At 57.6% G+C, this 24,782-nt stretch overlaps 1 protein-coding gene across 1 annotated transcript in view; it reads left to right on the top strand.

Moving 5' to 3' along the window:
- The window catches only part of TTC7A (tetratricopeptide repeat domain 7A), a 120,778-nt gene that overhangs the window by 76,250 nt on the left and 19,746 nt on the right, over window positions 1-24,782 (top strand). The window contains exons 12-17 of the mRNA XM_065890702.1: window positions 1,773-1,890; window positions 3,379-3,436; window positions 4,624-4,696; window positions 7,373-7,533; window positions 20,157-20,273; window positions 23,804-23,901. Coding sequence (XP_065746774.1) covers window positions 1,773-1,890; window positions 3,379-3,436; window positions 4,624-4,696; window positions 7,373-7,533; window positions 20,157-20,273; window positions 23,804-23,901 — 625 coding nt within the window. The remainder of the gene's footprint in view (window positions 1-1,772; window positions 1,891-3,378; window positions 3,437-4,623; window positions 4,697-7,372; window positions 7,534-20,156; window positions 20,274-23,803; window positions 23,902-24,782) is intronic.

The following is a 24,782-nucleotide window of genomic DNA, read 5'->3' as shown; positions in this document are numbered from 1 at the left end:
GTAGTTACATTGTGGGAGGGGGTCCAGCTCCCCATTTTGCAGATAAGGCCCTCTGGGACGTAGAACTGAAGTGACTTGCTCAAGGCCCCGTGTCTGTCGGGCCGAGCCTGTGTCGCGAGGCTTGTCCTGTGCTTTTCACTCAGCCTGGCTCCGACTTCAGGGCCCCGTGGCTCTCCTGGGTCCTGCCGGGCCACGTGCTCCAGGGGACAGATCTCCGCATCTACAGACTTGGGTCCACCCGGCCGGCAGACACTGGGCAGCAGGCAGCTGTGGGGTTTACTGAGCTGCTGCCTCCCCCGAAGCGCAAGTCCTCAGGCCTGATGGTGTTACAGGCCCAGCTCCCCAGACTCCCATGTCCTTTCGGTGACCAGCCCACCAACCTGGAGGTGGCCCACTACCCAGGCCGGCAGCTTGAGCTCTACCACAGGGGGGTAGAGAGCTGCCATTGTCGCCATTTGTCAGGGATGGTGGCCAGTCCGCTGGGATCCAGCGCCCCCTCCACCATCTCCCTCTGGGCTGTCACCTCACCTGCTCTGCCTCTCTTGTAGTTCGAGGTTTTTTATCCCCTCTGTTCAGTGGGTTCTCTGCTCCATCAGCCTTTTTCCTGCACATAGCGCACCATGGCTGTGCCCAAATGGTGAACTCAGCCCAACCCGCCTCCCCACGGCTAATGGCCTCTATCTCAGGGTCCCCTCATACTCCAAGGAGGGAGAGTCCACCAGTGTCCCACGCTGTGGCCAGTGGTCAGGCCACAAGATGCACAGAACTGTCCCTCCTGCTGGGTGGGGTGCGCCTGAGCGGGGATGGGAGCAGAGTGCGGGCTCACTGGCTGGGGTGCCAGAACCCAGCTTCACTTTGTGGGCCCCTCCGGATGGGGGAGGGGAGATGTTCCACACAAGGGAGCCCTGACACCTGGGCAGCAGTGGGGCTGTGGGTATGAATCATTCAGCCCCTTGGTGAGGGCGGTACCAGTTGTTCTCGGTGACACTGCTACAGCAGGCACACGGGCAGATGACATTCCTGGGTGGGTAGGAGGGAGGGGACCTCTGGGAGGCCTGTGGGCCCTGAGTGGGCACAGCTGAGGCCCCCAGCTGTTCCCTGCCTCCCAACAGGCCTGCCTGCCGTGGGTGCCCCAGAGGGCTGCCTGCGTGCCCCTCTCTCCGTGTCACATGTTGTGTGTGATGTGTGCACACGTGACCTGAGCCAGTTGGTCCCTTTCCAACTGGAACAGTCCCTCCTGCTCTCAGGACAAACACAACCCCAGGCCTGAAAAGTTAGAGCTCCCGGTGTCAGGGAGCAAGCCCACAGCCGGAGCCAGCGTGGTGGCCTGCCCGCTCTGCAGGGTTGGCGGTGTCCCGGAGGCCCAGTCCCCGAGCCCTGCCTGCCCCCCGCTCCCGCTCCCCTGTCTCTGCCGAGCGGGGCAGGGACGGACACGGGCAGAGTGAGGAAAGGAGCTGGCACAGACTGACCTGCTCCTGGGTCCAGGCTCTCAGCAGAGCAGCTGTCGGGGAGCTGGGATCCTTGGAGCAAGGGAAGCTTTCCCTGTGAGAGGTGGCGTCCCGTGATCTTGAGCACAAGGCCTCTGGGTGGGGGAAAAGGTCCAGGTTGGTGCTTGTGGAAGAAACAGCTCTCCTTCCATTCAGTGACCGTGTGGCCTCAGGAAGGCGCCTGGCCTTTGTGGTCGGGCGCAAGGAATTGCAGTTCTGAGGGTCCCGGGCTGGCGACTATGAATGGCGGCCCTCCACGGTGACCTGTGCCTCTCCTCTTTGCAGCTGAAGGAGGCGCAGCACTTCGCCATGATGGTGATCCAGCTCGGAGAGGAAGCCGGGGAGTTCCTCTCCAAGGGCTACCTGGCACTGGGTCTCACCTACAGCCTGCAGGCCACCGACGGTGAGTGCTGGGGCCTAGGAGCCTCTGCTCGGGGTGACTCAGGCCTCCTAATTGCCCCCCGGCACAGCCCACGCTGACCGCTGCCCCTGGAACTCCTGTGGCGCTTGCCGTCTGTGATGCGCCACCAGCCCTTGCCCGCACAGTGTCTTCTTTCTGGTTCACCTTAACTGTCAGCACCACTGTCCTCTTCTGGGGTCTTTTAAATCCCCCCAGTGCATGGCATAGAGCTGGGTACGCAGCAGGCGTTTACTGAATACTTGTGCCTGGTGCGTGGGTTTGCCGCCTGGAGTCTGGTGTTCCATCCCCAACCCCGCCAGCTCAGCCGTGTGTTCCCCCAGGGATCGGCAGCCACCTACTTCTGTATCCTTGCAGCTTGAGGGAAAGGGAGTGATAGGCCCCCACCCAGACCAAACCCGGAATAGTAATCAGCTCCAACCCACACCGCCTATTCAGGCGGTGCCCCTGGGAGCAGGCTTCAGAGGCCCCGCACAACGAGAGGTAAGAACAGCTGGCACTGGCAAGACGAGGGCAGGAAGAGGGGTGAGATCCTGGTGCCGTGCCAGCTGCTTGTTCTTGAGTGACAGTAGTCACTGTGTCTTCAAGGTATCGGTGAGGCTCTGATAAGGAACCCTGGGATCCCTCCACACTGGTCAAGTGAGGGAGTCATCAGTCCCTCAGTCAGAGTCCAGAGACCCTCCATGTGCCTTTAATCCTCTAGAAGCAGGGCTGCTTTATAAGCCGGGGACCCCTGACATCCATCCATGCCAGCAGCATCTTGACCTGGTCTGGTTGGAGCCTGACAGCAGTCATTTTAAAGCTTCCCAGGGGTTCCGTGGGCTGCTAAGCTTTCGAATGCCTGTGCTACCCTATTTAAAGGTGATTTAATTTACCAGAAAGGTGCCCAGTTTGGGTTAAATCAAGGAGCCTCATGGGGAAAGTATAATAGAGGTTTCTCGTGGCCTAGTGGGAGGGGAGTTAGTGTTCAGTAGGTACAGACAGTCTGTTAGGGACGATAAGAAAGATCTGGAGACAGGTGGTGGTGATGGTGGCACGACATGGCGAATGTGCTTAATGCCATGGAATCGTCCACTTGAAATTTGTTGAAATGGTTAGAAAAGAAGAAGTCTCGTCAGGAAGGAAGCCCAGGGAGGCGTGTGGCCAGGACAGAGGTGGTAACTTTTCCCTAGAGGCTTGAGCCTTTGGAAGGGTCAGTGTGGCCCAGGTGGCAAGGAAGGCAAAGGAGTACAAGGATCTGTTGTGTCAAGAATCATGCCAGGAGGCTAGGACCAGGGCGACACCTGCCCCCCTTCCCCCAGTAACCAGGGCAGAGGGTGGCACCACTCCGGAGCTGCTTGAGTGCGAGCATTTGCCAGACGGGGTCCCGGTGGGACCTCTCCCCGCAGAGCTCTGTGCCCTGGGTGGGACAGAGCTGGGTCGGCCCCGCTGCAGCACCCCCTCATGGCTTTGTCTCCATCCTGTCTCCTGCAGCGACTCTGAAATCCAAGCAAGATGAATTGCACCGGAAAGCACTGCAGACGCTGGAGAGGTGAGGGAGGCCCGACCGGCAGCGTTGCTCCAGGTGGCTCGTTCTCATGTTCTCTTAGGAGACCTTCTGGTGTAGACAGAGTAAAGGTTTCTGTCCCCATGTTGTTGACCAGCTAACTGAGGCTCTGAGAGCTCACACAGGAAGCAGGGACAGGCCTTTGGGGTTGGGTGGGTGGGTTGAGCCCTTCCACACGAGTAGAGCTCCCCCCAGGCTCAGCTCCCGTCCCCCTGAGCTCAGGGGACGTGAGCTATAGCAGGAAAGCACCTTGCACAGTGACCTACAGGTATAGCAGGGACTCAGAAAGAGTGTTTGCCTCCTCCCAGCCCCTCTGCAACCTGAGGGCTGTGAGGAGCCTTACCCCAAGTCCTCACAGAGATTCCCTGGGAGCCCAGAGTCCAGGAGGGAGGAAGGGAGGGAGGGGGCGGCAGAGAAGCCCCTCCCCCAGCAGCAGCCCTTCCTCCCTCTCCAGGCCCATCCTGGCTGAGCCCCCTCTCCACCACAGCCCGGGGACCCACCTGAGCATCCCTCCCCTTCCTTCCTCTGGCCCATCGCAGGGCTCTTCCCCATGAGCCCCGTGTGTCTTTCTCCCTCAGAGCACGGATGGCAGCTGCTGGGTAGGGGCCTGCCCTGGACTCCTTATGCCAGCTTCCTGGGAACTCCCCTCTGGGGCAGGCTGTTCTCAAGCCCAGGGAGGAAGGAGAGGCCCATCCTTGCAAACCCCCTCTGAACTCCCAGGGTCAGGGGACATCGCCTTCCCTCCCCCACTGGCTCTTCATTCCCAGCGCTTCTTGCCCAGAGAGGCCATCCCAGCCCCACATCCTCCGGGAACTGTTCCCTTCTGTTGTGCGGCGGAGAGGGCAGACTCCAGGCTCTGTACCAGGCCACAGCCGGGTCAACAGCTGCCCGGAGGAGAGGGCTTCCCCCACCCAGCAGTCCTGTCCTCCCAGACGGCCCCCACCTCAGCCAGAGCCAGCTCTCTCGGCACCCACTGCCCCTGCCTTGGGCTGCCCGTGGGCTTTCTGCCCCAGCCATGGTCTCCCGCGGGGCACCCTCCAAAGCGGGCCCAGGCAGAATCTCCAATATTTGGCCCTGCAGCACCCAGCACAGGGGTGGGCACGCTGGAGACCCACGTGACACACTGGTTGTCGACCTTGATGGCTGACTTGCTGCTCCCTTGCCCCATACAGAGCCCAGCAGCTGGCGCCCGGTGACCCCCAGGTCATCCTCTATGTCTCCCTGCAGCTGGCCCTCGTCCGCCAGGTGAGTCCTCACAATTCTAACACCCAGGTCTCTGGGGGCTGCTGATCTTCTCCTGGCTCCACTGCCTTTATCGGCTGTGTGACCCTTTGCAAGTGACTTGACCTCTCTGAGCCTCTGTTTCCTTGTCTGCTATGTCAGTACCTTCATACTCCACCTCAGAGGGCCCTAGTAAGGATTAAGTCAGCTAATGTGGTAAAGCCCCTGGCCCACGGTGGGCGCACAGGAAGGGGTTATTCTCTGCCCTCACTCCTCCTACAGTGTGTCCGTCTCCTGAGAAGTTGCCAGGTGAGCACAGTAAACATTTGCTGTGTCCTCACCTTCTGTTGAGCTTTCCCCAGGGGTCTGGAGTAGAGTGATTGGCACGTGGAGCTGTTTCTGTGTGACCCAGAGCTTTCCTCTGACCCTGTGGACGCCACTGGCAGGCTCGGCCTCTGGGGCCTGACGGGGGCCTGCTGTCCGCCAACCACCTTCGACTTGCATGGCTCTCCAGGCCGACCCACCTTCCTTCTCCAAGCTGTCCAGGGAGTGAGGCCGGGCAACCCACCCAGCCATTGCCTTTCAGAAACGAGCGAGAGCTCCCGTCACCCAGGCCCCTCAGAGCCTCTGCTTTCACGTGTGCCCCGCAGGCTGGTGCTCTGTGTGAAGCAGGACCTCTCGGTGGCTTTGATCGGGTGAGCGTGGACGCTGGGCCACTCGGGACCTGCAGACGAGCCAGCAGGGACCCGGGCTGGGCTGCAGACTGTTGGAGAGGAGTCCACAGAGCCCCCATCTGCTCGTGGTCAGGTGACAGGCAGCCTGGCTGACGAGGGTGCTGCCGTACCCCCACTGGCCTGGGCGAGCCCTGCGTCTGATGAGGAGGGCGCCGGTGGCCCCTTTGACACCTGAGGCGCTGAAGCTCTCCTGAGCTCAGGAACTGGGAACTGGCCAGGCCAGCACAATGTCTGCTCCAGAGCCCACCCTGACCCAGTGAAGCAACCCCATGGGGCTCTAAGTATCCTGTCCCCCTGTCCCATTTGGAGACTGGGCACTTGGAGCCTTGTCCACCGGCCTGGTGGTTGGTTTTACTGGTCGATGTCAACTTCTAGCCCCTGGTCTCATCTTCAGGGAGCTGTGTTTCCAGCCCCTCTCCCACTGTGCCCCTGGCTCCTGACTTCCAGGTCCTGGGGGAGGCACCTTGTCCCTCTCTGCTGCTCTCTCCAGAAACACCAGTCTGCTCTGCTGCTCCCAGGAGCGCGGACGCAAAGATACCCGAGACCAGTTTATTTTTAGCCCTCTGTAAAAGAACCAGTGCTTTCCTTGCCAATCAAGTTCCTGATAAACCTTCGGTGATGCATTTTTTAATATCTTTAAGTATTCAGTCGCCTCTGATGAATGGCGTGTGTCCTCCCAGAGAGACGGCTGGGCCAGGCCAGTGGAGCCTGGTACCCGTTGTCCTTGGGCACCCAGATCTTGGTAACCTCAGGGGGTTGGAGGGTCCCTGAACGAACTCTAAGCTAGTCCTGCCTGCCTGAGTCTCTGAGCTCCTCTGGCCCATCCTGCCCAGAGCATGCATGGCTGCTCAAGTAGTGAGGGCCGAGGATTTGGACACCCAGCCCAGAATAACGGGGCAGGAGCAGCCTTGGGGAGGCACGGGCAAGCCAAGCCAGGGGCCACACTGACCTTAGCTTCCTCCTTTACTTTCCATGACCTTTCCACAAAGGGAGGTCCCCGTGGGAGGACTCTGGGCCTGGCAGTATGCCCGCAGCCTGTGCAGAGGCCGGGTGGAGACCGGGCGGGCACCAGGCACGCCAGGGACCAGAGCCCCAGCTGACCTGTGTCCTGTAGGCCCCTCAAGGAGCATTGGAGACCGGGGTCTGAGGTTTGGTGAAGAACAAGACTTTCTGAAAAGGGCTCCCGAGGTTCCTGGGAGGACGGGGTCCTGGTGTGGATAGAGCCACAGGAGCTGACACAACTACCAGGCCTGAGCGCCTGAGAGAACACGTCCCTCAGGACTGGAAGAAAGGATCTTACCTGTTCGTTAGCTGCCTGGCCTTTGGGGGCTTGTAGAGGGAAACACATTTTCAAACGTGTTCGACAGTCAGCAGGACATTTTTCCTACGTCGTCTCACCCTCTCAGCCACCGTCATAGGTATGACCGTTATCCTCATTTTGCAGCGTAAGGACTGCAGCTCAGACAGGCGAAGTCCCCTGCCCTGGGCGCCAGCTAGGAAGTGGCAGAGCTGGGATCCATGCCCCCATCTGACCCCAGAGCCTAAGCTCTTGCCACTGTGAGCCTCTGAGTAGGAGGCAGCATTTATCTGTCAGCCCCCAGCACTGCGTGAACAGGTTCGGAGAAGAGTTCTGTAGCTAGTGGTCCAGGTGGCCTCTCCTCACAGCCCCACTCCTCCGGTTTAGTTGGTGCTTCCCGGCCGATCCTTCGTGGTACACTGTGAACCTGCCCCTCTTTTCCCTCTTGCGTGGGCACAGCGCTAGCTTCCGGGGCCTGACTTTGGACAGCAGATCCCTCCTGGCCATGTGATTTGGGGGGGTGTTTTCTCATCAGGGCCCCTGCCTGCCCCACAGTGCCTGGGGTCTCATTGAGTCTGCTGTACCCTTGCTGGCTGGCAGCTGGCCGCAGAGTCCGGGTGAGGTGTGGGCCTTGGGGAAGGTCGCTCAGCTGGTACCTTTCTCCGGCAGATCTCCAGCGCCATGGAGCAGCTGCAGGAGGCCCTGAAAGTGTGCAAGGATGACGCCAACGCCCTCCACCTGCTGGCGCTCCTTTTCTCCGCCCAGAAACACTATCAGCATGCCCTCGACGTCATCAACATGGCCATCACGGAGTATCCCGAGAACTTCAAGTGAGTTCCCCACGGACAGTGCTGGGCTGGCGGGCTGGTCAGCGCACACACTGAGCGTCGGGGTGGGGCGGGGACCTGTGGGGGGGAGCCTGGCCCTGGCATTCTGTTCTGGCCAGGTGTGAGCAGAGGGCACACACCTGCTGTGTGGTGTGAGGGCAGCTCCACGTAGCGTGTTGTTTGTATTCGGGAGACAGCCCTGGCTCTTGGTCTCCACCCTGCATTTGAGCGATTATTAAAACTGAAATCAGTTCACTTTAAAAGACAGGTCGCTTAGGGAACACTACACGTAGATAAAACCTGTGCGGACAAGGGATTAGTTACCTAATCCCAAATATAATACAGCAAGACCCACTGTGTAGAAGTTTATTTTTTACTTTTATACAAATACACGAAGGACAAAGGTCCTCCTCTTCCAGTAGCAGTTACCTGGCTTTTTTCCAAGCTCCATCCTCATGCCTATCTGGCAGGGTCTGACGCGCGGTCTGCTGCCAGCCATGTGTGTGCACATATGTGTGTACGAGTGTGCCTCTGTGTGTGTGCGTTTATTGTCGGTTACGCTTCGGTGGAAACAGAAACTGTCACGATGAGAGGGTTAGAATCCTAGGGGTTAGGCCGCTAGGTCAGAGTGCATGTCACAGAAGAAACAAGAGGCTGGGCCAGGCATCAGACACTGTCCTTTTTCTGAGTGAAATCTTGCATGCAGGTGGAAACTGTGAACAGATGGGAGCAGAGCTGTCCTGTGGAAGCCAGGGAAGGGGGCCCACATGCTGGCCCCTCGGTGCCCCCAGCCCAGTGCAGGAGCCTCCCGTGCCAGCGTCTCCCATCTGAGCGCACGAGTTGAGTGGGGGGTGGAAAATCCACCTGCCACGCAGCCCTGTGGAGTGACCCTGGGGTGTGACCGTGGCTCTTTGCAAATAAGTCCGTACTTTTCCCCATGGATGAGACCCCTGGATTAGCAGGAAATGTCGCTGAGTCCATTACTGGTCAGGGATCACTGAAGAATGTCATTGCTCTTCAACTGAAGGTGCATCCTGCTTCTCCAGCTGCGCCCTGCATTGGGAACAAGCTGCGTGTGGCTCCGGCTGTTGCCACGGCAGTTAATTAAACCCCGGATCCAGTAAATATCACTGCAGCCAAACAGAAAAGTCAGCCTCCTTCGCCCTGACCTCAGTGTCCTCAACAAGGTCTGTATTGCAGGCACTTAAAGGCCCCTGGTCTGGGTCTGCCACCCAGTGCCTCGCTGGTCCCAGGCGGCTGAGACCTTGTAGAGGCTCTTCCTTTCTGCAGAGACTGCTTTAGTGTAGGAGAGGCTGGCAGGCTGGTGTCAGGGGTCTGGGAGGCCTGGCCCAGGGGGTTGCCGCTGGGTGGAATATACCCCTTTCCTCTTGCGCTTGTCCCCATGTGGGAGCCACAGCAGGTCCCTGGCTGTCACTTACCTGTGTGCCTCCAGCAGCTTGCCCCTGCATCTTCTCAGCTGCTGAAAGACTGACATCTGTCCTGCCTCCAAGGACTATTGTGAGACTCAGACAAGAAAAGATCTCACAGTCAACTTACAACTGGTTTCAGGGGCAGCAGTGGGGGGTGGGTCTGGAAGATGGTCCACAGTGTAAGGCCGGGACCTGGGACCCGAGGGCGGCAAGTGCCCGCAGTGGGCCGGGAGGTGGGGGCGGGCGTCCTGCACGTGAGGGCAGGGGAAGGTGTTCAGTCTCCTTAGCTGCATGGGAGGTTGCCGTTCCTGGGGGGCAGACTCAAGACTCCAGGAGAAAAACCCAGCTTTCGTGGAGTTGGCTCTTGAAAATCCTCCTGCATTCAGGGATTAGAGAGCAAAGCAAAGAGAATCTTGATTTCCAAGCTGTGGGGTGACCTTTAGGTAATGGAGCTTGAGTTTAAAAAGGCAGAAACGTGGTGAGGCAGAGACTGATGGGCCTGCGGGGACAGTGGGAACCTGGCACGGTGGGAACCAGACACCCGAGCAGCTTCCTGAAATCCTGAGGGCTTCCGACGGAGCCCTGGACACATGTGCTGGCCTGGCCGTTGCTGGCCAGTTTGCCGGGGGCCTCAAGGGGGCAGCAGGCTCCCTATTTGCACCTGGGTTCCAAGCCAGGCCAGGCCTCAGAATGCAAGAAATCCCCACAGCACGCTTGGAGATGCCTTTGCTGGTCCCTTCTCCAGTCCTGGGATTGGGAGGCTCAGCCGGGAGGGTCACGGGGAACAGGCCACTGCTAAGCTTGGTCCCTGAAGCCATGGGCTCCGTGGGCCCCTGGTTTTAGGTAACAGATTCCTTGTGCTTTAGTCAGGCCGCTTGTAGGGGAGGTCGCCATAGTAACCAAACAACATTCCTGGGCTAATGATGGGAGCTTTCCAATAACCAGCCTGTCAGTCACTGCTCCCACCCCAGACCTGGCAGCCTGCCAGACGGGTTTTGCAAGCCCAGGCTCTTGGGCTGACAGAAAAGGAGCAAACTGGTTTGCCCTTCCCTTCCCCTCCCACCCCTCTTGGGTTTCTGGCCAGCCCAGCCCAGGTCCTGGGGGCCTTGGAAGGTCCTGGGGGGAGGGGTGTCGGAGCGCTAGGGAGCTCTCCCCAGAGCAGGAGCTGTATGGCCCTCTTGACAAGCCAGAGCTCACCACTTGTAAGCAAATGGAACCGGTCACAGCATCTCCCCCAGGAAACCTGGGCTGTTTTGGAAAATGTTTGAGCTGAGAACTAGGCATTAGCTGGGGCCAGACGGTGACTGAATCCAGCCAAGGCCAAGTTGGCCTCGAGGGTACCCCTCTGATCTCTCCCTGGCCTGCCTCACCTTTTTCTCAGGTTGCATGTGATAAATTTCTAGTGGTGCATTCCACTGAGCAGAAGGGATCAGAGTCCTGGGGCTTCTGTTAATGTCTCTGACTTAAACCCAGCGTGTTTATTGGATGGTTCTTATTAGGGACTTGGAGTAGATCAAAGGGACGCTTAAAATACCAGCACTCCAGTGAGGGGGCTGGAATCAAAGGTATTAGCACAAACATAGTTTATCACTTTGCCAGGTTCGTGAAACATTTTTGGCTGCCACATCCCCTGATGAGGACAGGAGCCATGGGGTAAGCTTGCAGGCCATGTGGCGGAGGGAAGTGTTAAACCAGGCATAATCACTGGCACTGCCACACTCTTCCCCAAAGGTCAGTTCCTCATCGGCGAAGCTGGTCTGACATTCAGCATTTCCCTTCGCTGGTGGTTCTTTGGAACCCTCCTGAAACCTCACTCCACGTGACACTGCGGTCAGAGAGTCTTCAGTCTCCCTGTAGCCTTCTGCTGACACTCCAGCTAGGAGGGTAGATGATCTAGGTTATTTTGTTTGGGGAAGAAGAAGGAAAGGAAGGAAGACAGATACTTGCAGGTTTCTCCAGAAGGAATTCTTTGTTTTAAAGCCGTTTCCGCGCTTTGCTCCCTGATCCTCACGCCTATGAACATTTTCTGGTGGCAGGCACTGTGGCCTGGGGCCGTTGGCTTTCAAGCAAGAGTGGCCCAGCCTTTCTGCCCCTGGGAGAGGGCTCAGGAGGCGAATTTGTGCCCATGAAGTAGGGCTGGCCTCCCCTCTGCAGTGGGTGGTCTTCAGGTCCCCAGGTCTGCTCACTGGGCAGAGATTATAGACCAAGACCAAGGTATTTGCATCTTGGTGTCTTATACCTGGCTGGGAGCCAACTTTTGTTCCATCTAAGGACGTGCTTTCCGGAAGTTCTTCCAAAATGGTTATGGAATGGCTCTGTGTGGTTTGTGTTCATATCTTTCAAGGTCAAGAATTGTGTTTGGAGAGTCACCTGGAGGTAACCGGAGGTGACCTGCAGCTGAGGGAAGCTGGGCCAGCCATCGGTCAGCACAGATAAGGCCGGGGGTGCCATGGGCACAGGCGGCTGTTCTGCGGGTGGGCCAGAGCTTTTGAAGCAACAAGGCGCTAACTCCTGGATGTGGAAGCTTATGGGCTGTCGATTTTAAACGTCGGATCACATTGAATGAATTCGTTAAGAGGTGGAGGATCAGTGTGAACCTTAAAAGGCTGGGGGACACGAGTCAGTGTAATCCTTCAGAGCCAAGGAAAAATTACTGGTTTTTCAGGGCTAAGAGAAGCTGCCATAGGTGTCCCTTGCAAGTTAGGGATTAGTCTATGGGAAGGTAATAATGATGGGCCTGACTGCGGCCCCCTCCCTTTTAGGGGGGTCCCTCCTGTTAGAGCTTTAAAATAATATCCTCAACGAGCAGGTGTGTGAGCTTCGTCAGGTAATTGCCCTGGTGGAGTCTCTCCCAGAGGCATGGCATTTAGAGGAGCCTGAGACCTGTGTCCTTCAACACTTCCCTGGCCAGGGTGAGAGCCAGATGATGACAGCTCTTGGAGGCGAGGGAGTGGCTGGTTCCTACTCATATACGGGCTGCCCCTCCCCTTCTCGCTGAGCCCCACCTCCAGGCCTTCAGACCTGTCCCTGCCAGTCCAGCCCCAAGGAGTACCTTACCTCGCCTTGCTTCCTTACCTCACCTAGCTTACCTCGCCTTGCTTCCAAATCCTGCCCATCCTCAGAGACTCCCCTTGGGCTCCACTTCGCCTTGAAGCTCCTGTACTCAGAGCTGAACCACTCCACTGAGTGTCTGATTCTCCTCTTCTGTTTCGTTTCCTAATGGCCTTGGATGTGTTTCTTGAGCTTCCCCGAGAGTGTGGAAGCACCTTTGGGGCAGAGATTATGGCCTGTCCTCTGCCTCCGCTTCCTCCCTGTAGGGAACCCACAGCTGGACACCCAGCACACCACTAGACCCCCCGATGGGTAGACCGTAGGAGTTGTTTTGTTCGTTGTTCTGGAAGGAGGGAAGGGAACACCTGGGGATGTTGTGGCTCTTACAGCCCTCAGAGCACTCTCATACCCCTTAACCCTGTTTGGTCGTTGCTTTGGTTTGATTTGTTTACTTTTTGGTCTTTACAACCCTCCTACTCTAAAGGTAAAGGAACTAACGGGAGAGTTAGAGGGTCTCTCAAGGTCAGAAAGCTGATGAGTGGCAAAGCAGGGACTAGAACCTGAGGCAGCTGATTGACTGAACAGCCCTGGTACGCTTGAACCCCAAGTGCTTCAATAATAACAGAATAACAACACACCCGGTGCTTGCTCTGTGCCAGGCACTGCTCTAAGCATTAACTCATCTAATCCCCTCAGCAACTGTGGGAGGTGTAGGAACTATCGTTACTCCCACTTTCCAGATGAGGAAACAGAGGCACAGAGGGCTTAAGTAAGCAACTGTACATGATAGGGGCTAGGTAAGTAGTAATGACAGGTCATGCGTGGACTGAACCGTTTATGAAGTGCTAGGCCTTTTATGTGCGTTGTTTCCTCATAACAGCCCCCAGGGTGTAGTGATACTGTCATTCCCATTTTACAGATAAGAAACTGAAGCTCTGAGAAGTTGAAATGACTGGCCAGAGGGTACATGGCTACAAGAAGGGAAGCTGGGATTTGGACTTGGGTCATCAGACTTGGGCCCCGTTTATCGGGACAAGACCCACTTCCTGTAGAAGCCCACGCTGCATGCAGGCTCTGGCCTCCTGGCTGAGGAGTTAGACTTTCCAGAGGCGTGGCCGCCTGACTCAGAGAATAGCCTGCTTTTTCCACTCAATTATGTGTTTTCTATAAAAATAGAATTCTTCATTAAAACAATGCAGCACAGCCATCAGCTGGAATTACTAATTACCGTCCTTTAAAGAGATAATACCCGTTTTGTGCATTCGCCATACTTGCCGCCACCCTCTCCCCCGCTACAGAGGGCCAGGAGCCAGAAACCAGGGCCCCGGAACGCACACACGGGGCAGTGGGACCAGAGGAGAGAGTTTCTGCAGGAGGCTCTGCAGCTCTGTTTCCTTGGTTCCTGGTCACGGGGACCCCACAGCTTTCCAGGCCTCCGTGGGTCCTTGTGACTCAACTTTCTTCTTCAGTTATCCAACAAAGATTTGTTGAGTGACATTAGGTGAGGCACTGGGGAGACGGAGATGAGAAAGACGTGGTTCTGCCCCGAGCGTAGGGTCTGGTAGGAAAGACCGGTAATGATGGAGCGGTCTCAGGATGAGGGCTGACCTTTCTTGAGGGGTGGCTGTGCACCGGGGCTGGCTGCCTTGACAGTTTCTGTTGCCCTTAGTCCTCCCGACAGCCCTGCTTGGTGGCGCCGTTACCGTCCCTATTTGACCAACATCCGGTAGAGCTCAGAGAGCTGAAGGCACCTGCTAGGAAGCAGCGGGACCTGGGTGTACCTGCATTGCCTGATGCCAAGGGCCGTGTTTCAGCACGACCTCCTGTTTGCTGGGGAGTGAGTCAGGGGCCGGAGGTGCTTCCCTCAGGTACACAGCAGGTGTCGTGTCCAAGCGTTTATTGCACACGCTGAATAAATTTTATAGGGAACTTCTTTCAAGGAACATGGAAGTAAAAACGTGGGCCCGTTGTGCATGCCTCGCACACAGCCCATGTCCCTCCCTGCAGCCAGCTCTGCTCTGCCAGCATCCCCCTGCCACCGAGAGTGGGGTGCTGGGGTGAGCAGCAGGGAGGGAACACCGGGGAAGATGGTTGGAGGCCCTGGGTGAGGGGGATAGACGAGATAACCTCTGACCCCAGGACAGTGCTGGCTTAGCCAGAGCTGCTGTCACAAAAATATCCCCCGTTTACAAAATAATTCTTTTTTTAAAAAAAAAGGTTTTGGAAAGGCTCATGCTCACCCAGTTCTGAGGAGGCCCACCCTGAGACGGTTCCTCTTCACAGCAGTGGAAAGAAATGATTTGTCTTAGCCTCAGATGGGAATAGCTCCAAGTCTTAATCCTTTTGACAAATAATTAGCAGGCTGATCCTGGCCCAGGAGTTCAAGCCAGGCAGGGCCTGGGAGGAGAGAAAGGAGGCGGGTGCTAGGCCCACCCGAGCTTTCCCCTGGGAACCTCCATCATCAGCCCTTGGCCAGAGCTATCACGAAGATTGGCAAAGCCAGTGACGTGTGGCGACACCCAGAGAGGCTGACCTCCCTGGTGTCTCTCTTCCCCCACTGGAGGAGGGCTGGCCCAGATGCAGACAGACTGACTGACTGACTGCAGGGCTGAGATCGTTCACGGTTCAGCAGGGGCTGGCTCTGTTCAGGTCTGATGGGCACCTGTCTTTGGCCCCAGGTGCTGACCCATATAGGCGACTCGGAAGGTGGCCGGCGTGGGCTGCCAAGGCTCCAGCGGCCGTGAGGGAGGGCGTGCGCTCTTAGAGGGTGGGCCCGCGGCTACACTGGGCCTCCTTGCCAGGAACAGGCTGCACATGCCTCAGCCTTTGGAGTGCGCAGAGTGCCAGGACCCGGGACTCTCCTCCCCGCAGCCCAGCAGCCTCACCCCTGCAGCGGGGACAGAGGGCATGGCGTTTACACTGACGCTTGTTCCTACGCCTCCCCCAGAGAGAACTCTCATCTTTCACATCTGCCTTCAGATGCAATGGCGGCGCTGCAAAGGCGTTCGGCCTTAAAAGACCTCAGTGTTTATTCTACATCTTAAAAAACAGGAAGGTGCTTGCAAGACAAGGCCACGGCCGAGGTTCGTTCACCCCGACCGGGTTGGCTGTGGCTCTGTCCCTCCCCTCTGATCCTCTTCCTTTCTCATGCCCATCTTTGGTCCCAGGAGCCACCTGGAGCCAAAGGTGCCACCTGCCTCGCTGAACAGGCCATGAAGCTCTGGGGTTTTCTGAGAGCCTTCAGAGACACCTGGCCTGGACACTGCTTTTGGGGGTCTGCTAGGCCTGCATTTTTTTTTTTTTTTTTTTTTTTTTTTAATGCGTTAGCGGGCCTCTCACTGTTGTGGCCTCTCCCGTTGCGGAGGACAGGCTCCGGACGCGCAGGCTCAGCGGCCATGGCTCACGGGCCCAGCCGCTCCGCGGCATGTGGGATCCTCCCAGACCGGGGCACGAACCCGTGTCCCCTGCATCGGCAGGCGGACTCCCAACCACTGCGCCACCAGGGAAGCCCTAGGCCTGCATTTTTAAAGAAATCCCTTCCCTGAGCCTTGGGCAGGCCTGTGCTTAAGGACTTAGTACAGCTGTAGGTTTCTCAGCTGCTGCTTCTGGGTCATCACAGTTCATCCTGCAGGAGTCCCTGGGGCAGACAGGGCAAGAGATTCCACTCCTGTTTCACAGGTTTGGAACCTGTGACATGCCCAGCTGGGTAGCAGCAAAGCTGGGGCTTTGGCTCGGGTTTCTCACTCCTGGGCCAGTGTCTGTCTACCGAGTGACGCTACAGTGCAGGGTTAGGACAGCAACGTGGCCATTCCTCTTCCGGAATGGCTTTTGTCAGGTCGTTGGAGGGCTGCAAGATTCCAATACCCCAGCCTTCCTGTCTCAGAGACTCTCCTCAGTTGTGCTGTTGGCTCTGCCTGGGTGACTGTCCTCTGGGACGAAGACCCCCAGTCACATGGAGCCAGACGCTTTCATGTCACGTCCAGAACTCCCTGTTCCTCCCCAGGCCCTGGGAAACTTTGCTTCTGGACAGCTTAAAGTGGAATCAGCCAGCACTTTGCTTGTGGGCTGCGTGAGTCCAGCCCTCTCTGCAGTTCTGAGACATCAGTGAGCAGATTCCTCGCCTGCCTCCTAGCCAGGAGCCAGCAGCGGGACGTGGGGCTGTCACAAGCCGGCTCTGATTCAACATGGATTGCGAGACGCAGAGCGTGGCTGGAGGGTTGTAACAACACGCATTTTCATAGGGTTAAGCTAAGCGGACACCATGTGCTCAGCTCTGTGCCAGGCACTGGGGAGGCGAGGAGGGCACTGACATAGAGGGAGGCAGGGTCCTGTCCTGCAGGCAGTCGTCATCCAGGTGGGGACATGCGGCAGGACACAGGACGAGATAAATGGTAGATTTGTCATCTATAGGCAGGACTGGCTGCAGGCTGTTTCTAGAGTATTTGAATTTCTCAGTGCTTGATATGAGTTTATCTTCATTGTTAAAAGCATAAGCCTGTGTGGCCAAAAAGAAAAAGGTGTGTGTACACACACACACACACACACACACACACACACACACACACACACACACACACACACACATACACACACACACACATATATATGAGAGAGAGTAATTAAGTGCTAACTGAAGCGCTCAGAGAAGGGCAGGGGTGGCCACGCTTCTTGGAGAAGGACTGGAACCGTTGGGTTAAAATTGTGGGTTTTTTTTTAAGTCTCAGAATCCTTTCTTCCGATGACATTTTAGACTCGTTCAACATATAAAACAGGTATGCCAGGGGCTGGGCTGTTTGAAGGGAGGGGGGAGCCCAGGCTCGCCCGCTCTGTTCCCCAGCCCTCACTGCAGCGGCCTCCACACGGCCCCATCCACGAAGCACGGTGCTCTGATGAGGCTTTGGCCTGTTGGTGTGGACCCCAGCAGCCACAGTGGCACCCTAGGGCACTGCCAGCCTCCTCGTACCATTGTGTGAAGAACTGGGCCACCCATCCCGGCAGATGGGATAGAGAGGGAGACCTGTGCTCCAGCAAGACCAGTGGTTTGGTTGTCTCAGAAGAGTGGCAAGGAGTGGGGTTGTTTGCTGATCCCCGTTGCCAGGCGGAGAGAGTTCAGTGGTGACTTAGAGGCGTGGCTGCTGTGTGTGGATGACTAAGTCCCCACGATGTAGTAAAGGCCGTGGGGGTTGGGGCAGGGTGCAGCCCCCATGGGGACGCACAGAAGGTCAGAGGGTGACATCTGGTTAGGAGTTGGCCAGATGTCAGAGAGGAAGGGTGAGCCCCAGCAGGGGCGACAGTGTGAAACAAAGCCTGTCCTGCACGGCAGGGAGCTGCTTATACCCTGTGAGCAGCCCACAGGTACCCAAGGTCATGGGGAGAGGTGGCAGGAATGGAAGGTGGCACGGCCAGTCGGGGCAGGGCCCCTTGTTGAGGAGGACAGTTCTGGCAGCGCTGAACTGCGAGACCAAGGAAATCTCAGGAGCTAATCTGGAGCCTCCCAGGATCTGGGAGTGAGGGATCCAACCGGAGTGTGACTGTTGGAGTGCTTGCCCCAGCCCAGAAAGGATGTGGTTGGGTTGAGAAATTCCGCTCTGGGAATTTCCATTCATTCCATTCATGCTAATGGAATGTCAGGGTCTGCATTGGTAGAAGTCACTGTAATGCCAGCTCAGCATTCTGTTCCGGGCACACAGTGTGGCCAGGTCTGCCACGGACCCCTGCTGGCTCTCAGGGGCGCAGGCAGCAGTAGGGGGAAGGGACGGGGCGGAGAGGGGCGAGCTGCAGAGGAGGCCTGTCTGGGGGGATTTGGGAGCAGGGGAATGCTGCAGGGCTGGTCTGCCCAGGGATGGCTCCCAGTGGCCCTGCCCAGGGGAGGTGCAGCCTTGGAGTGGACTAAGCCTGGGTGACCCGACCCTCCAGGGGGAGGAGCTTTCACTCGCACCAACACCTGTTCCAGCCGTAGGCCCTCCCCTCCCCCATGCTTCTCTTCCCTCCCCCAGCTCCCGACTGTATCCCACCCCACCCTCCTCTTCGTCAAACACCAGCCCTGGCAAGACCCCTCATCTGTTCTTTCCTTGCACTGAGTCTGATCCAAAAATACAGCCCTGGATTCTCTGGGCGATTTGTCATTTTTAGCACTGATTGTCACCTTGAAGGCAGAAATTGTGTCTTCTATTTCACGTTCCTAAAGCAGAGGCTCCTAATACTTGTGGAGTGTTGGACCTTTTGAGAGTCCGGGAGAGGGGAGTGGGGATGGCAAGACCAGGGTCCCCAGCAGCTCCCACAGGGGTGCTGAGACCATGTTCCTCACCAGGCCCATGCAGTCTGCACTGCGGGGAACACACTTCCTGCCCTCTGGACCTCGTAGGCCTGCCGGGCGATTCGTTAGTGAATGTTCTAAGGAGGGTGCAGGGCATCCTGAGAGTCTGGGAAGGCTTCCTGGGGGAGGTGGGATTTACAGTTGAGCATGGGGGAAGGGATGAAAAAGGAGAGGAGAGGCCATGTGGTGGTGGGGACGACCCTGTGAGCAGGGGCAGAGAGGGACATGGATTTTTCAGGGAAAGTGAGGAAGAAAAATAATACTTGCCCAGAACCCAAACCCTCTCCACCGAAAAGGGGCAAACTCCACCCTTTTAATTCTCTTCCAACAAGTCACAATCTGAGAAAAACAAGGTGTGGGAAGAAAGGAATGGAGTGAAGCTATCCAAGTCCTTTGTGAGGCTGGAGGCCCAGGACTCAGTGCAAGCAGGGGAGGCCAGGGCCCTGACTGAGGGGGAAGGTCAGAGGGAGAAGCCCCCAGATGGAGGCCTGGCCTCCCAGTGTGGGGCCTGCTCTCTGCTGCAGCCTCGGTCATGGGGGTGCACCCTGTCTCCAACGCAGGACTCGGCTTCTGTGATCCGCGAGGGCCTGTGTGCCACCCTCAGGTGGGCCGGCAGCACCACCAGGCAGCAGTCAGATTCAGGGCCTGATACTCGGGTTTGCCCAAAAGCAGTGCCATGAACGGAAGGGCGTCACTGCTCACCACCCACAGAGAACCAGGAGTCGCAGCCTTGTTTGGGCCTCAGTGGCTCAGCCAGGTTCTCCGCAGGCTGGTGTGCATCAGCGTGGTTGGCAGTACCCGTGGTAAAAAGATGGCAGTACTTCCATATGTGTGGGTAAACAGCCACTGCCTTGACCCTCCCCAGGACCCAGACTCCCCAGCAGTGAAAGATCTATCATTTGGCACCACAGGGCATCCAGACCCCATCCTGGTCATGCTGAGCCAGTGTTCTGTCGGTCTGTCTGTGTCCTGGGCAGAGGGAGGCAGCCAGCCAGCCCTGCGTCCTGCCTCCCGGTGGGCCAGCAATTTCTCTCTCTTCCCAGGCCTTCTCAGGGCCACATCCCCACTGCTTTTACCCCAGAGGACTTCAGGGTTGGGGGTTGAGAGAGATTCTAAGCGGCGACGGAATAAGACTTCATGTCACTTTCATCCTATTGAACGTATAAGGAGGGCTGGCAATTTTGGGCTATCCAGGGAAGAATCCTTCGACAGAGTAAAACCTGACCCTCCTCAGGTATACAGGGTCAGGATACAGTTTGCATTCAATTAGGAGATGTTAACTGAGCACCTGTTGCCTGCTGGCGAGGCGGAAAGCAGAACCCTGTGCCCTTCTGTGACCTTTTTTCACCAGCCCCTTGCTTAGCCTCATTCCTTGAGTCAAAGTTTGCTTCTAGGTCTGTCTCTTATATAAAGCCCCGTCATGGGCCTGGTGGGCCATATAAGTAAAAAGATAGGCACGTGTTCAGTGAGGATGCTGCAGAGCCGAGGGTGTGGAGGGAGAGGAGGGGCAAAGAAAGCAAGACCGTAACCACCCTGGACAGTGCTTCAGAGGCTGGCCGGGATAGTACACCATCAGGGGACAAGCGTGAGCGACAGGGACACTGGTGAATGCAGAAGAGTGCTCTGCGCTTTGGCAGAGAGGATGGAGAAACTGAGGCACAGAGAGAACACGTGGTCCAGGGATACAGCTGAGGCCACTGTGCTTGTGGGCCCTCTACCTTCTAAGGGCTGGGGAGGTGGGCAGAATCCCTTGGGGTTCCACCCTGGGAGGAAAGCCAGGGGAAGGGGGCCCCCTCAGGCATTCTCACTGCCGTGCTCTCTCCCCACAGCCTGATGTTCACCAAGGTGAAGCTGGAGCAGATACTGAAAGGCCCAGAGGAAGCCCTTGTGACCTGCAGACAGATGCTGCGGCTGTGGCAGACCCTGTACAGCTTCTCCCAGCTGGGGTGAGTGGCGGGTCCCTCCAGATGGAGTTAGGAGGCGGTGGTTGCCAAGGCAACAGCACACAGCTGAGTGGCCATGATGCCTGGTGGATGGAGGTGGTGAGGATGTTTGAATGAGGGAATGGGACTTACTGCTTCTGGGGTCTTTTACATCCCTGCTCTAATTTTAACCTTTTGACACTCCTCTGTGAAGGACAGAAAGAGGCTGTTTAGGAAACTGAAGTTCAGAGGGGTAAGAGGGAAGAGAAATCATTATTAAGTATCTCCCCCATCAGCTGCTTTTATCTTATCCACTGTCAGATTTTACCTCACCCCAGGGGGTAAACTGGGACTCAGAGACCTTATATAACATGCCAGAGCCACTCCTGTAAATGGTAGCGGTGGAGCTAGAACCTGGCTCTCCGGAGCCCCAGCCTATGGAGCCTGTCACTTCTTTCCTGGTTCCATTTGGAAGCTGGGAGAGGAGGGGAGGAGGAAGCTGAGTTCTAAAAGGGCCCCCCATTCCTCCCCACTCACCCACTGTCCCCACACATCCCATCTCCTTCTCCAATTCCCAGCCCAAGCTCTGGGATTCTCCTGGGCCAGAGCAGGGCACTCTTGTCCAGGCTGAATCTGCAGAAAGTCTTTGCTCAGACCTACTGGGACACCTGGGCTCAGCCTATACAGCCCAAAGCAGAAATGGGCCTCATTTCCAAGTGGGGCGGTGCACTGCCCCTTCCCGGTCCCTTGGTACCACCTCCTCCCCTTGTCTGGCTGTGTCACCTCCTCCAGGGACCCCAGTCTGGTAGGTATATGTATTTTCACAGGGACCCTGGCAGCCCAGCAGCCTCTTAGACCCCCCAGAGGAACATCTCTGAAGGTGCAATTCACAGAGGAGGCCTCAGGATGGCCTGATGGATAAAATCCTTGGGCGGGGTAGGGTCGGCCCTCTCTTTGCAGGCCTTTGGGCTTGGGAGATTCCAGGGCCCAACAGGACCGGTGGGTGGAAGCTGTCAGCAGGCGGCTCTGGGGTGAGGGACTTTCCCGAAAGGAAATGGGGACCCACCCGGCAGCTGGGTGCTGTGAGGGTGAGGGCCAGACTCTGGTGTGAGGGAGGCCCACATTTGGATGCCCCTCGCCCTGCCACTCACTGGCTGTGACAGGTCCCGCAGGTGCACAGCCTGGCTCCCCTTGCAGAGAGGAGCTGTCGCCAGAGCTGGCAGAGAGCGCCTCTTAGCCGGGTGGCCAGTTGCCTGCTCATCCAGGCGATCATGATGGGGCCCCTCTGAGCTGCAGCCTCATCTCCAGCGTGTAGGGCTTAGCCTGTGCCACCCCTGCGGGAGCAGCATGTAGGGCTTAGCCTGTGCCACCTCTGCGGGAGCAGCATGTAGGGCTTAGCCTGTGCCACCTCTGCGGGAGCAGCATGTAGGGCTTAGCCTGTGCCACCTCTGCGGGAGCAGCATGTAGGGCTTAGCCTGTGCCACCCCTGCGGGAGCAGCAGAGCTGTGGAGCTGTCAGGTGCTCTCCAGGATGGGGCGGTCGGGTTTGCCTTGGGGTCTTTTCAGGTCACCACCCGCAGCCTCATCTCTGGGGAACTCCCCGGCTAACGGCCCCTGGCCCCACCAACCCAGGGTGGAGCAGAGCTCAGCCCCGCCAGCTACCTGCAGGCAAATTGTTGAGACCAAAGGGTTGGATCCAGTCCCCTCCTGGCTTGCCCAAGAAGAGGAAGCATTCTTTCTGAACCTGGAGCCACAGAGCAGAAACTAGGACTTGTAAAATCTGGGCTGGGGCAATCAAGGATCAAGGCCAGAACCCACAGCCTGAAGGTCTGGCCTGCCCCGCCCCACCCTGCCGGCTCCACCTCCGCTCTGCTCCCTGGCCGCCTTCCTCTGCTCTGCCTGGCGCCAGCCCACACGGCCCCTCCAGGAGGCTCCAGTGCCCGGCCTCTGATGGCCCAGCACAGCCCTCTCTCCGTCTGGGTCTTTGTTAAACGCTCAACTTGGACTGTCTCCTTCCATCTGGCTGTCAGGTTCTTCAGGGTAGGGGCCTAGGACCAGGAGGCAAGAGGTCCCCAAGATGAGCTGTTTCTGGAGCCCTAGGAGAGCCCGCTTCAGGACGAGAAGCTGTGTCAGTGCATCCGCTCCAGGCCAGCACAGGCTGGGCACCTGCCCACGTCCTCATTTAGTCCTCACACCGACCTCGTGTGCTTATTAACTGCACAAAATAACTGTGATCATCTCAAGAAGAGAGGGCTTTGCCGAGGCTCACATAGCTAAGCAGGGCAGCCCTGTGGCTTTCCCCCAGTGTCCCTGGCTCTTTTGCCCTGCACTCAGGTGCCTCCCGGGAATGAGAAGGGGGTGTGAGAGGTGGGAACCAGCCCGGCCAACTGTGTTTCTGTGGATGGTTTCCTCTAATGCCCACAAAGGTGGCTGTGCACCCAAAGAACCAAGTTCAACGTGAACCGGAGTTAGGATGGCAAGGATACCCCGGCTCTGGCGTTATTTGTGGGACCATCGTCTTGGTGCCCCTCTGAAGGGAGGAGGCCTCTGGCCCCCAGCTGGGCCTGCCTTCTCTTCTCTCCTGCCCTTTCCGCCTCAGTCCTCTAAGCTTCCCCAACCAGCAGGTTCAAGGCCACAGACCGCCCCCGCCCCCAGCAGGGGGCAGGGGCTGCCTGGGGGCTGTGTGTGCTCCAGGATGGGCACAGCCAGTTGTGCTGCCTTTCTGAGCTGGTGTTCCCCCGCATCCCCACTCTTGAGAAAAGAGGAGCCTCCCTAGCCCTGTGGGAGCTGCAGGGACCTGGGGAATTGGCGGGGCTTGTTTATCTCCCACCCTCGGGCCCCCTCTGGCTCTTCTGGGGCCACCCTGGCAGCCCCGGGGAGGGGGAACCTGAGGCAGGGAGCGGCATCTGGGCCTTCCTTCCCTGGAAGGTAGGGGGCTGCAAAACCAGGCTTCCCTTGGAAGCCAGTCCACAGTGCCTGTGGCTCTCTGCTAGACGTTGAGAGGGTAACGAAAAGTAGAAGAGGGAATAGATGGATGGGAGAGGCTCTCATCCTCGGCGTACGTGGTGCTGGGATCCACGCTGATGGAGAGCAGAGAGGGAAGGCAGCGTGAGGGCAGGGGAGCCACAGGAGGCCTCTAGATGGATGTTGGCCCTCGGGCTGGGTTCTAAACAATGCGGGGTTTGGGTGGACCGAGAAGAATGGCGAGAACATGCTTGGTGGCAGCGGCATGAGCTTTGGAAACAAGATGTGGCAGCGTTAGGGAATAGTGAGGAGGCTGACAGCCCCACAGGCACACAGCGGGTACCCTGTGCGTGTGTGTGATCAGGACTAACATGTCGGTTTAGCATCTGGGGTGAGCCAGATTCTAGAATCCCAAGCCTGAGCTCCGATCTGGCCTGCTGCTCTGGTCGTCTCCATCCTTCCTAGTGGTCTTCGGCTCTGTTCTCGGGCCTGAACTCTTCAGCCCCAGAGCCTGCCTGGCATAAGGCTCCCCTCATTCTCCATGCCAGCCCCCTCCTCCTCACCGGGGCCTGGCCCTCCCTTACCTTCCAGAGGCCTGGAGAAGGATGGCAGCCTCGCCGAGGGCCTCACACTGAAGAAGCAGAGTGGCATGCACTTGACTCTGCCCGATGCCCACGATGCAGACTCCGGTAAGAATGTGCCCTGTGGGCAGCCGTCCACGTGAGCCCACAGCTCCCTCTCCCAGCCTGAGCATCTACCCGCCTGGTCAAACCCACCCCACCTCCTGCCAGCCGCTGTGCTAAGGGGCCTGTGCTACCTCGGGCCTCTTTAGGGCCCATCTTGGCCGGATGGCTGCTGGCCCTGGGGCGGGAAGTAGGCAGCTGGCGTAGGCGAGCGAAGGACCCCACCCCCTGTGTGGGGAGTGAAGAGAGTGGGGGAGACTGGGGTGGAGAGGGCGCTGTGGAGCACGGAAACCGTTTCCCCTTAGGAAAGCTCCAGGCCAAGGTCTGCCGTGATAATGTCCACCGTAGATCCATCGAGTAGAAAGGAAGGGCTGAGCTTCTGTTTACAACTGCAGACCCAAAGCTGACTGTTGTTTCCTGGAAAAACTCATCCTGACATCGACGACTTGTGAAATTCAAACAAGTTTGGGATCTGCAAACTTACATGTTTTAACCCAGGACCTGACTAAAGCAAACACCTTCCTTAAAAACACAAGCAGAATTAGTCACGGGAATGGAAGCATCAGGGAGCTGTGTTTGGTGGCATTGCTCATCTTTTCCACTCCTGTGGCGGTGAACCAAGTTGTGCCTTCGTTGTCAAGTGATGGAGCTGATTTCCGAAGCCACGCCCAGCACCTGACTTGAGAGGCAGGTCTGAGGATTGCTGGGCTGGACGTGGAGCTGCAGACTCCAAGGAAGCAGTGGTGACGGAGAGTGTAGCTCCCTTGCAGTTAGAGAGGGAAGGACCCTGGACAAGGTTATTAGGACTCTATACACCCGCCTTATAAACTGAAATCATCTGTGGTTTGCCCTGAGGTCTGAGTTTATTGGAGCCTTTACTGCCTCTG

This window comes from Phocoena phocoena, chromosome 14 (genome assembly GCF_963924675.1).
Source record: "Phocoena phocoena chromosome 14, mPhoPho1.1, whole genome shotgun sequence".
Lineage (NCBI taxonomy): Eukaryota > Metazoa > Chordata > Mammalia > Artiodactyla > Phocoenidae > Phocoena > Phocoena phocoena.
The sequence above is the reverse complement of the archived record's forward strand: the minus strand, read 5'-3'. Positions and strand labels throughout refer to the sequence as shown.